Source organism: Corapipo altera, unplaced genomic scaffold (genome assembly GCF_003945725.1).
Source record: "Corapipo altera isolate COAL_440 unplaced genomic scaffold, ASM394572v1 65, whole genome shotgun sequence".
Taxonomy (NCBI): Eukaryota; Metazoa; Chordata; class Aves; order Passeriformes; family Pipridae; genus Corapipo; species Corapipo altera.
Window position 1 is genome coordinate 8,754,322 of NW_020884891.1, and position 13,246 is coordinate 8,767,567.

General features: G+C 41.5%; 1 protein-coding gene across 7 annotated transcripts in view; it reads left to right on the forward strand.

Moving 5' to 3' along the window:
* Positions 1-13,246, forward strand: part of GRIA3 (glutamate ionotropic receptor AMPA type subunit 3) — a 154,195-nt gene that overhangs the window by 109,761 nt on the left and 31,188 nt on the right. For all 7 annotated transcript variants that reach the window (XR_003527973.1, XM_027645372.1, XM_027645373.1 and 4 more), the window contains 2 exons: positions 509-885; positions 8,004-8,202. Coding sequence is in view for 6 of the 7 variants with exons in the window: in XM_027645372.1 (XP_027501173.1) it covers positions 509-885; positions 8,004-8,202 (576 nt within the window). In the remaining variant the exon portion in view is untranslated. The remainder of the gene's footprint in view (positions 1-508; positions 886-8,003; positions 8,203-13,246) is intronic.

Here is a 13,246-nt window from a genome sequence, read left to right on the forward strand (position 1 = left end):
TTCAAAGGAGTATACAAGTAGCAGTACCCAAATGCAGCTGAAATTCAGTGACTGATTACTTCTCATAGGTTCATTTTAAAGATCCTATAATCAGTAAGGCAAGAGAACTTGCTGAAAGAATGGAAAAGACAAAATTAAAACATAGAAAACATAATTTGCCCGAAGTCTTCGAGACAAATGGATAGATACAGACCATTACTAGAAAATTACATTGTTTTAGTTGCCGTCTCACTGTCCACTTTGTTTAGTGTTTATTCATCCCTTTTAACTTAATAGAAATACCTGCCTCTGTCATGAGCACCTTGCACAGATTTGATTGTAATTTTTCTTGTTAATAGTTGTCTATTAATATCATGTAATCCTTAACTTCAGTGACTGCAAAATAGACTGCAAAGAATGTTTCCACTCACTCTTGCAATTTATCATCTGATTCATTAGCCTGACATTCTAGATTGTGCTTCCCTTGTGTCTGATTTGTAGCTAACTTGGGTTTGTTTTCCCTTTTCAGAGAGCAGATATAGCTGTTGCCCCCCTCACCATAACACTGGTGCGAGAAGAAGTCATAGACTTTTCCAAACCCTTTATGAGCTTGGGCATCTCCATCATGATCAAGAAGCCTCAGAAATCTAAACCGGGCGTATTCTCTTTCCTGGATCCTTTGGCTTATGAAATTTGGATGTGTATAGTCTTTGCTTACATTGGCGTCAGCGTAGTTCTTTTCCTAGTCAGCAGATTCAGCCCTTATGAATGGCACTTGGAAGACAGCACTGAAGAACCACGTGACCCTCAGAATCCTCCTGACCCTCCAAATGAGTTTGGAATATTTAACAGCCTTTGGTTTTCCCTGGGTGCCTTTATGCAGCAAGGATGCGATATTTCTCCAAGGTTTGTTCCATGTCACTCCATCACCTTTTTGCATTTTATGGTCATTTTCTGATGCCATGGTGCATATATGTTACTTTTTCAAATTTCTTTTTTAATTCCAAATTTTTTATTTTGAGATTCCATTCAATGTTCAGCATCATCTTCAAGCCACCATGCTTGCTAACATTCACCTCCAGAGTGAGTAGCATTGCTTATAATGCCATTTATGCATTTCTACCAGACTTATATTCACCATGTTAAGGCTGTAAAATGCATAGGGTTTTCTGTTTTCAGCAATGCTTGGAGGGCTACCGTGTTTTTGCTGCATATCTCATTTTACGGTCATCTCCTTGGTGCATAAAACACATTCTGCTTTGCAAAATAAGAATTATTTATTTTTGAAAGTCACATGCAACAGCACTTTAAAGCATCTCCACTCCCATTAAGGCTCCTGCTAGTCTTTTTACTTTCTTTTGAGCCTAATTTCTCCGGTTTTGTTTTTCTTGAACCATCCTTTCATCTATTAGTAATTTGCTTTCCACCACATTTTTGCATATATTTGGGTCTCTGTATTCTGTATTCTCTGTGTCTGTACTGCCTTGTATCTGTATTGTTATTTCAGTCCAGTCTAATCTGTTGTCCCTCTATTCATAGTCAATATGGTCTAATAAGCATTGCCAGTTTCCATAAAGATATTTCTTATTCATGAAGACAGTCTTTCTGGATAAGGCTGTAGTAAAGTATGTTTGACATTAGTTCCAGTGTAACCGAGAACAGGGCTATTAACTATTGTAGACTTAATTTCTGTATTTTAAAAACCAGCTGAGAATAGTGAGGTTCCCTCTGATTGAACAGTGCATACCACAGATGTTTTTTGAATAACATATAGCATGTTTCTGCATTTACACTGGTAAAATGCTTTAGTGATATGCTTGTGATAAGCAGTAAAATTATCTAGTTTCTTAGTGAGGGAGCACTAATTATATTTTGTATGACAATAATCTAATAATCAGTTTACAGCTATTTTAATTATTCCAAATACCTGCTTAGTACAAACAGGATGCAGTTTTTCCATTTAACAAGGTTGCTATTTAGAGGAAGAGAGGCAGATCTTTTCTGAGCACTGGCATTTGAAATGCACCTTTTTAATCTCCACGTTTGTTACCTTTTTCAGTACCTGAATCACTGAAAAGTCGCCAGGTTTTCCTGGTCCATATAGCAGTGGGGTTCTTGAGTAGCCCCCATGAAACAAGTGACTACGAAGTTTCATGGGGAAAATCATGATTTTACCTGTTATAGTGTAATAACAGTCCTATAAATTCACAGTCATTGCATATTCAAATGTCCTTCTGATGGCAGTGAGATCCAGGACTTTGATGGTTACTGGTGTGTGCCTGGTGATATTTGCTGCAAGTCACGCCCACATTTTAAAAGTCTTGACAGCAGCAATTGTATTTCATTCTTACCAACGAATTCATGTGTACCCTCTGTAGCACACACACGTTTTTGCCCTGGCTGTGACCACGTGTCAGTTCTCCCGGTTCCCTGTGCCTGGGTGTGCTGCCTCCCTGTGTGGTTACAGCTGTCGGTCTGTTCCTCCTGTTCACGCTCCGTGTTTCTGCTTTATGCCTAAATCCTGCACTGAAACTTTGCCTCCCTGCTTGCTGTGGAAGGGGATGAGCAGTGATAACATTTAAATTGCTGTTGACCATGTGTGTGGCCAACATAAAGGACCGGGAAATAAGCACTGGGACATCACATGGAAAGCTGCAGGCATCGCACTGTTTCCACTAGGTCTGGTTATTGACAGTTAAATAGAAGTGCATAGGATTTTTGTTAAGCTCTCATGTGACTCTTCGGTATGTTCAGCCATTTCCCTTATATAACAAGAGGAACATAGTCTGATTTTTCTCAATAGTACCATGATAAGTGCCTTGGATATACCAACAATAAAGAAAAGAGGCAGCAGTATGCCTATTTATTTTAACTGTCCATCAGAGGCTATTAGCTCAGTATTAATATATAACCCTTGTTTGAAAACGTTGTCCAGTTCTTTTGTTATCTTCTATGATAACATTCCAGACAGTTACATACATTGTTACTGAAAAGAAAGACAAATTTAATACTTGGGTTTAAATTCCAGAAACACTGTTTCTTTGACCTATATGTTGATTTAAGTTGATTAAAATGTCAAATTTCTTTTCCGTAGAAGGGACTATTCCCAAGTATTCCATTCTTAATCCGTATCTTTGTAAGGTTACGCCATTCACAGTACATTGACTATATGAATGTTTCATACTATTTTATTGCCATTAAAAGGGGCTTCATTCTTCCATTGTGAGTTTTGTCTGAATAAATTTCTTATATGAGAGCATACAGCACTTGTAGAGAGATGCCGACAAGCAGTCTGGAGAGATCACTTTTGTACTTGCTGATAAAGGCTCTTTCAGCTGCCTTTGTGTGGAACAGCTGTGACATCTAATGACTAGTTAGATCTATCCTCGGTGAGTATGCTGTGTGGATATTCCAGAGGATATATCCCTATACTCTCCTCTCTATATTTAATAGGAGTCGTCTAAACAGAATCAGAGAGCAGCCAAAGGGTGGGGGTTAGTGCATCCCTTGATGGAATCAACACTTATTTCAGCAGTTTTGTTCTGCTATCAAAGGCTGCTGTGTTTTCTGCATAGTGAGCTAAAGCATTGAAAATTCACTTTTGATGGATCAAAAGTAGATTATTAAACTTGCTTTTATGTGAGATGTGTACAGCAAATGGAATCAGGAAAAGACACAGTCAGATTTGTAACACTGTTTTGAGCGAATGTATCTTTGAAAACTCTACGTGAGCATGTATTTTCATTGTGCTCTTTATTCATGTAGAACAAAGAGGCTAGATTAATTAATTGCTGATGGAAAAAGACAGGGGGTTCATTAAAAACTGTCTCAAGAGGTTGGTCATTTCGAGGGTGTATTTCTAGGTCCCTGTTTTAACAACAGGAGACTCGAGAGACTCCTATTAAAGGCCATGGGAATGACTTTGTGGGACTTTCACAGTAGCAATGAGAGCCAGGTAACTAGAGATTTCTGAAACTCCCACTGCCATTCCTATGATGGAAGCATCTCAAGCCAGTGCTTTAGATGCTGTTGTTGAGTGTGTTGTGTCCCTGTAGCTGAGGCGAGGGCTGGCTGGGTGCGAGAGCGAGGGGCTGGGCTCGCAGGTAACGTGTGCTCAGAATATCAAGGGCTTCTAGACCAGGATAGTTTGTACCAAAGTTGTTCAGGGTTATTTGTCAGTACAGCAACCACCTTGTGTCGATCCAAAGAGCCCAATTAAAAATTGAGTAGTTGTGAGAAGCTTATTATTTCTGTGTACTATAGGAAATCAAATATGTTTTATGGCCATGAGCAGAAACAAAATTCAAGCTATCTTGATAAATGAGGTTTTGTTTGAATGTATTATTCTCCTGGAAACTGAATGTGAATTTGAATATTTATTTTGTTTTTTCTCTCATTACTAATTTGCTCTCATTTGACTCCATGCTTCCTTTTAAATTTCCTCTCAAGGTATGCACTCTTCCTTGCTTTTGAAAACACCATCTGACTTTGTTTTGACTATTGAGTTATAATTGTGTTATTCCAAGTCTGTGTTGCTCCTCTCATTTGTTAGCACTCTAATTCACTTTAAAATAATGTCGTACAAAGTATCTAATTATTGAGGGGATTGGGAAAACTACATGTTGGGATAAAGCATTTGTTGTTTTGGTTTTAAATTACAACACTACACATGTGAACAGGTGTGTCTTCGTCAGAAAATGTGGTGCTGGTATTAAAAGCTGTGATTGATTTTTCTATAATTATCTGAGTAGTGGACAAACATTTCTGTGGGTCACAGTACAAACCATATGGTTATTCTCTGATTACCAGCCTGGTGGTTCATGTACTAACCCTTTTTCTCCTGCATCCCTCCACACCAGCCCCTGCAGTGGGTATAAGGAGTCTTCCTATCAGCAGATGGCCTGGGGGGAACTGGGGTCCTTTGGGCAAGGAGGCTGCCAGGCCATGCTTGTCCATGTCCTTGTTCTTCAATGTCCGTCTGTCTGTTTGTCTGTCTTTCCTTCAGTGTCAGCTTTGTGGTTTATTTAATTTTTCTTTTGCCCCATCCTGTGCTCCCACCAGTGACAGCCATGTCAGCCCAACTTCATAGTAGCCGCTGTTTAATCTTCCTTCCTGTGCTCATGGGAAGACTCTGGGAGAAACAACTTCAGTGTCATCCAGTTTTATTTCAAGTGACCTCAACTCTTCTGAAAACAGCTCTGGTCCCCTTCTAGCAAGACCCCTCTCTTGCATGTAGGACCCCTGAGGAAGTGCCTTCTTCATCAAGGGATCCCCCCATGCCCCCCTTCCCCTGCCTCTCAGCTGGTCTCAGTTTTTGTCCTGTATCTGTCTGATTTGGTTCATGCAGGTTGCAGGATCTCTGGGGTGAGATATTTTTACCTTTCTTGGTGTGCTGGATGCTGTCTGAGCATGCAGCCCAGCACAGAGTTTTTATTGTTGCAGCAGTGTGAGCTTGATGTTTCACTGGTTTGGAAAATGCTTGTCTTCTGCACATCTCCATCCCAGCAGCCCATCTGTCCTGCTAACAGAAGGGGCAGCTGCCAATGCAAGTAAGAAATTTCCTATGGGAAACAACAAGGAGGATGAACACATACTATTTTATTCCCAACGCTTTTACTGAATTTATCAAAACACTCTGGCAAGTCTTTTCTTCATCTTCCTTTTTCAAGGCCTGCCTTAAAGCAACAGGGCCAAGAGGACCTGGAAACTCCAGATAGAGCTAGTTCTGCTGTAGGCAAGTGGATGTTTCATCTGCTGTACTTCCTACCCAAAACCTCTGCTCAGTCTGGCTCTGAAATTGTCTACCTCATACATGGAGAAGTTCAACTCCAGATCTTCTCTGAAGACAGAAAGTATGTAGTGAAGGAAGGAGCAAAAGTAAGATGAGTTTCACCTGATGTAGCCATCTGAAAGCAATGGACTGATTTTTAGTGAGGCATCTTGATTCCCTCCAAAGTCATGAAACAGATGATTTAGATTTATCCTACATTACAGCAAATGAGATAAATCTCTTTCTAAGTATGTCTGTCTCCTCTCTTTCTGTCCCTTGGCTCCAAAGGAAGCTTTACATGGTGAGTTCAGTAGGCACTGCTTTGTATTGGCTCAAATTGTGTTAGCCTATGTAAGAGGCCGATTCAGTGTGTAGGGTATCAGGTTGTACAAAATAGCTAAAGCCAAGACCCTCCCTGGTAAGGGAGCTGACCAGAAAGAACTTAAGCCCCCTGTAAAATCCAAAGATATTCACCTGATATCTACAAAGAATGTAGAGAGAGGTGGAGAGATTCCATGACTTCACGCATTATTCTGTATTTATATTTCTTCAAATTCCCTTTGCAGCCACTCAGTAGCCTTCTGTTAGTGAGCACAGCAGCTGCACAGCCCAAGCTGAAACTTGGAAGCTTTTTATCTTCTTGGAGGCCCTCAAGAAAGGCAGAGAAGCCTCCTCTGATTCTGGGTGATCAGAGGAGGCTGAGGAACCAGCCTGCATCTGCCCTCTTGGTGGGAGCTGCTGCTTCAGCTCCTTGGGCAGAGGAGAGTGGAGAACAGTAGTGCTTCACCTCTGTGTTTCTTCTCCACGTTCCTCTCACCTATTCCAGATTGATTTCTCTGTTTTTATTGTGTTGGCAGTTTTTTTAGTTTGGTATGTTCTTTAATGTTGGATGGATAATTTTTTTTCTTTCTTTTATTTCTTAATAATTTAATGGCTTTTTTTTAATGGCTCAGGCAATCTCAGGCTCTGGCCAAGACTGGGCAGTTTACCAGCAAAACCCCCCTATGTGGGTGGGGTGGGGGCACAGCACAAGACTTTTGCTTTTTGCCTACCTCCATCTGTTGGTAGGACAACTTGTACCCACTGTCTGGGGATGGCACTGAGGGGCTTGAAGGAAACAAATAATCAGGTAAGAGTTTTCTTGCTTTTTACTTCTTCTCTTCACACAAACTGAGGACTACACCACCCAGGTTCCACCAATGTGTCTGGGATTATTTCTCCACTTAGCAGAGCGAAGGGAAAACATATGAAATAGCTTTGTGTCAGCACCTGAAATGATTCTTGGTCAACATGCTGTTTGAAGGACAAGCACTGTACATGGCAGTGACATTCCCCACCCGGCTGAGTGACATAGCACTGGCATCCTTCAGCCCAGGACAAATACTTTGAGCCTGGTGTTCAATTGCAGTAAAGCATCAAGAGCTCTTACTGACAGGATCTAGACCTCCTGACCATTAGGCATTTTGTGATTATATGTTTGCAGATAAGCTTTTTTTTTAGTCCTTATTGGATCCCTTTAAAAAACCTCAACAAAACCAAAACACAGTTAATTTTGTTTCTATTTCCTTCTCCATTGCTCTGGTGGTTATAAATCAAGAATATGCTTGACTTGGAACAGTGCAACATGCGAATTTTAATTAACATAAAACATAAACCAAATCAGCCTCTCTCCTCACTTCAATATGCAGATTCAGTCTGTAATTCCTGCTCAGTTGTGATGAGAGAAGGATACTGCATCATTTTTGGTGTATTCCTTTGCATGTTTGCTCAAATTCCTTTTTGCAGTTTACTGTATTTTACATTTTGGGAGTTGATGCAGTAAAAGGTGCGTTTGTGTCCTTCAGACTGGGCAGCCCCAAAAAAGAGACAATAGCAGCATATCACAGCAGACAAGTCCAGCACAGGGAAAGATGGGCACATGGAAAAGACAAAGGTCTTGTGACAAAAGCCTTCTCCAGCAAAGTATTTGTGGAAGTCGGGAGAGCTTGTTCCTCTCCAAACCTCAAATGAAGTATTTCATAATTGACTGTCCTTGTTTTCACTGAAAGGCAAAGGGATTTTCACTAGATAAGACCAGATGCACTCGAGTTTTCTCCCTGATGAAGGCTCTTAGGAGCTGGCTCACAGTCCACCTGTTCACAGATACCTGGAGGATCTGGACAAAAGGGTTGTGCATGTGAATTTCTCTTCAATGAAGAAGAAAAAAATCAAGGAATGTCTTCAAAGCAATTTGATGATGTCTGTTTTTCCATAGATCTCTCTCAGGGCGAATTGTCGGAGGAGTCTGGTGGTTCTTCACTCTCATCATTATCTCTTCCTACACTGCTAATCTCGCTGCCTTCCTTACGGTGGAAAGGATGGTTTCACCCATAGAGAGCGCAGAGGACCTGGCTAAACAAACCGAAATAGCCTATGGCACTTTGGATTCAGGTTCAACCAAAGAATTCTTTAGAGTAAGTCTGTTCAATCTCCACTAGAGTTTTTCTGAACTGTAAATGCCTAATTTATGGGTTTCAGTTGTTTGGTTTTACCCAGCTGTAATAGCTGTTCTGGTGAAAGCTGCTTTGTGCAATCAGGACAGGCCTGAGTGCAGATTTTAATAACAAAATGCATTTTATCAAAAATGAGTGGTTTTGCTCAACCTGAAACATGTCAAGATGGAAATGTGACCTCTGCATATCATGCAAAAGGTTTTCTAACACTGGTTCCAGAACCTTGGTCTGATGAGCAATAATGCAGTCGTTAGCACAATATTTAGCAGAGAAAACTCTTTGTGAGGAGTGATGCTCTTGACCTACTTGCTCTGCGTGCCCAGCTGGCAGCCGGTAATGCCATCCGACATCGGTGCTCACTTGCCAGAACAAAAGGGGGATGGGAGACATGTGTTGCTGCTCATTTCTATTGGTGCATTGATTGCTGCCATTGTTGTTTCTGTGTCTTCATTGCTCACCATTGTCTGGCTGTGGCCCTGTCAGGCAGTCAGGGGTAAAACTTCTGTACCCCAGAACACTGGGGTGTATTCACCTTGGTTAGGGAAATGCTGGGTTTGCAGCATTTGGGGGTACAGGGGGTGCACACTTTTATTTACGATCATCCTTTCTCTCTCCTCTTGCCAAGCCACAAGCTGAACTGCAGAGACTTTGGTGAGGGCCATTAAGAACTCTAAATATGACCTCAGGCCACTTTTATGTCTCTGAAAACGTTGTCCTGAAAAGCTCTTATTTCTGGCCTTCCAAGGGCAAACTGAAATGCTCGACCCTTTCAGGGAGCTCTCAGTTCTCTCTCAGCAGTGCCAATCAGGTGCCATTCAAACCAACATTTTTTTTGTATAGAAAAGTGGTCAGTGCTGCAGGACTAATTACTGCCTGTCACGCATGCTGGCCAGGTGCAGGGAGGAGGGAGGAGGCAGACAAAAAACCCTTGCTGCTGTAGGCTGATGAAATACCGAGGGCTCCTTGAATAAATCCTGAGGGCTCCTTGGATTTAGTTAAAATTTCAATACATGACAACACACATACATGTGCATGTACATCTAATGTAAAGATGAAAGTGAATGCAAAGGTATTTTATGAAGCTTTTGTACTCTCTCTTACCTACATGTAATGTCTTTACATTCAGATGGATACTCAGTAGTTCTTAATTAACTGTCGTAGCTGGTGCATTACAACTGTTTGTATTAAAATCCTGTGAGGTAAACACTGGCCTTGTAAGGGGTGGCATTAATGTATAAAAAGTTTTGTTCCATTTAATTATCAGCCTGAGGCAGTATTATCTGCACAGCAAAAATTAGTTGAGTGGACCTGTCAGAAGAGGTAGTACAACTTGATTAGAAATATTGGTTCCGTTTATAGTCACTATACTGTTCTTAGAGGGAAAAATATCTTCTTTTGAATATCATGTTATTGTTAATACAGAAAGAGGGCTTGTATAGGGGTGTTTCTTCATTTCCTTAATAGTTTGACACAACAAGGAAATCCCTTCTCTTGAAGAGATCAAAGGAGTGAGTGTTTTGTGTGAAAGGATACAAAGTCTGGTAAATGTATGAGTACTTTGTTGTGCTGTTGATAGTCTTGAGATGAGCTGTGACTCTCTCCTGGTGCTGGGGAAAGCAGGGCTGTAAATGAGGCTGATCTGTCAGGAGCTGTCAGCTCCATCTGGCCAGGAGAGGAGTCGGATGGGGATGGAGGAGAGCAGAGCCCTGGTAGTGTGGAGTGAGGCTGGATGGGCCAAGTGGGAAGAAGAATGGGCCCTAAGTGGTGCTTCTCTCTCTTCAGCATTCTCAAGGCACACAACATAATTTCAGTTGTATTAACTTTTGCAGAGTAATTAATTTGAATAGGGTGATGCAGCCATGAAAGTGTTGTAATTAGAGTCTTCTTCAGTTGATTTGAAAAGGGCAAAAGCTTTGCCTTAGATTAAATGTATATGTTCACATAAATACTAAATTGTACAGTTTTTATTAGTTACTTAATGAGAGGGTAATGGTGGCTGAAACTTGAAATAAGTCCTAGAGGACTCTGTGTTTCCGAGGTCCTACAGCACAGACTGCACCTCTCTATGTTTTAGGGGATTTGTTCTCCCTTGGCAGATCTTTTTTCACTGCTTCTGGAACATCAGTGGGAGTGATGGTACTCTGAGTCAGAAAAGCAATGGGTTTTCCTGGGTACAGGGTGATGCTTATGCCCTGTGTAAGGGGAATATCCTCTCTCACCCATTCTCCCTCAGCATTTAGCCAGTTTAAGCAGCAGTTGGCTGAGTGGTTCAGGATCAGGTGCCCAGTAAGAAAGGAAGTTTTAACTGAGGGAAAGGTGCATGAGGGAGTTAGTGCAATCCTTGTTTACACCAGTTGCCCATGCTTATCTACACACTCTGGCTGTGGCATGTGTAGGTAAATCTTCCCTAGAGATGGGGGAAGTTACCTGGCTGTGAGCAGGCAGTCAGCGCATGTGTAGATGCAGCAAGAACAATAGCTATCTCTTCATAGAGCTGTAAGGCTAACGTTTCTCAAAGATATTAGACAGATATTGATCTTAATGGTTACTGTTGGCCAGAGAAAGGTACCAGCAGAAAGGAAAAATTGCCTCCTCACACATCATAGAGGGAGGTTCAGATCCCCACTGTGTCATCTGCATGTGCTTAGAAGGAGCTCCTTCAGAGCCTTCAGGCCATGGCTCCCTTCTGCCAACCCCATTTCCAGATAGGATCATTTTTGGAGGTCTCCTTTACAGTGTAAATACCTGTGAATACCTGAAACTGGAGCGATACCAGCCCCTCAGTTCAGATGAACAGATGGTAATGACTTTCAGCCACTTCAGGCCCGGGCAGACTCCAGCCAGTGACCTATTTTACATCCTGGCGGTTTCCCTGAGCGTCGCAATGTCTCCTGGGGAGACACTGTCCCAGCTATGTGGGTTAAGCTGGATACACCATGGCTATTCCAGGCAAGCACAGGGACTGCTGTCGGCCTGACACTGCTCTCACAGTCCAACCACAGGCGGTTTGTTGTAACAGCTTCACAGCAGACGCTATTCACACTTCTCACTTGTTGGTGACTCTCTGTGTAAGGGAATTTGTCCTCCCAGTGTATCTAAGAATCAAAAGAACCTTCCTGTGTTTTCATGGTTGTTGCTTGTTTCTGCTCAGAAACATTTTACATTTTGCACTAATTAGCTTATAAAGGCATTTAAATGGCAATCAATAGATTACATCAATTCCCTTTTGGCTTTTAAAGGGCACTCATCCATATTGAAAAGGAAAAGAAAGAACCTCTCCTTAGTTAGTTATTAACACACAGTCCCAAATTAACAATGCCAAAATACCGCTTTCTCTTTCTTGAGCACTGGTGGAGGCCTGTACGAAAAAGCAGTTTCAAATCACTGAACTACTGCTTTTAAGGGTGTATCTGTTAGAATTATCTTCTAATACATTCAATTAAAGTTTCAGCATATCTGAGCAGCTTATCAAATCAATATAACACCATTTAATCTAAATTCAGCACTGAGCCTAAGTATAATACCAGAGTCTAATAGATTTCACCTCCAATATGCATATATTCAAAAGGCATGACCTTTACAACCAATTAGTAATTCTTGTATAAACTTGACTGTATTTGAACTTCAGTAGAAGTAGAACGAGTTTGTAGACATTTAGAAATCTAAATTACCCATGAATTTGTGGTGGCTTAATTGATAACAGATATGAGTGGTAAGAGACTTCTGCAAAATAACTTGCCAAGTGTGTTTGATCATTGACAAACACAGCTGACCTGCTGGTACACTTCACTGAGAACCTGAAATTTCAGAAGGTGCCCTCGAAATTTATCTAGTGTGATCAGACTCTACAGGAAATACTGAGGCAGGTAACATGTAGCAGGATCTTCTTCCTTTTGTGGGAAATTGCAGGTGGCTCGTATCACACCATTACCAATGTAGTAAGTCACCATTGACTAAAACTAAGGAAAAAGAAGGTCTCAAAGGAATGTTGCTTTATTGTAGAAATTTTTTATTTGTATATTTCTCAGCAATAGTTTAAGGATGTCCCCAGCCAAACAACTCAGCTATCCAGTGGCTCTCCCATGCCTCCGGTGAAATGACTTACTGCCCTGAAGTCAGTTCCTAATTTTTTTCTCCTGGAAATGTCATTAATTGCCAGGCCTGTTAGGAATTTCAGTAGAAAGGCCAAAGACCCTCTGGGCATGATGGTTTCCTCTTTCCAAACCACATTCAGATGTGAGGCCTTTCTGGACTTTAAAACTACAGGTTTTAAGACACAGGAAGTCATGTTAAGGATGGCCCCTAAGATGTTCCCTGGTTTTGTCTCTTCTTGGTTTCATCAAGTCAGAATAGTTCAGCAGGAGCAGGTAGAAAAGCACAAGATGCTCTGGCAAGAGGCTTTTTGCATTTGTGGTTGCCCATGCTGAGGAAAGGTGCTTTGACATGGGAATAGCTACCAGAAGAAGCATGTAAATATGGTAGGGGAACTGGTGAGGTATTTCTTGAAAAGAAATTTAAGTACAAGTTCTTTAGCTGGTAAAACTTAAGCCAACACAGAAAACAATTTACTCAAAAGCAAAGAAAAAAATAGCAGACAGATAGGCACCAAAGCTGAAAATGAAAATTTATCTGAAAAAAAAACAGTGAAAGAACAAATGAACACATTGACTCCAAATTCCTTGGAAATTAAAAGAAAACGTTCCTTAAACCCATCAAAAGGATTTTGAAATAACTTCCACTAAAAGCATTTGGGGTAACTCAGACCTCTCCTCCTGTTCAGCGCTGATGTGTGTCGGGCTGTGTAACGTGGGGCTGTGGTGGCACCAGTGGGTCCCTCCTGGCTCGTGCAGAGAAGACTCCCCATCCAGGTGCCTCTGGGGTACTCAGTACAGGCAAACTGCAGTGGACAAGGCCAGTGCTGTGCTTGGGCAACCAGGCAGGAGCACAGCTCCATCCCAGAACTGTCAGGAGAGAGGGAGGAATTATGACCATAATGCATTCAGAA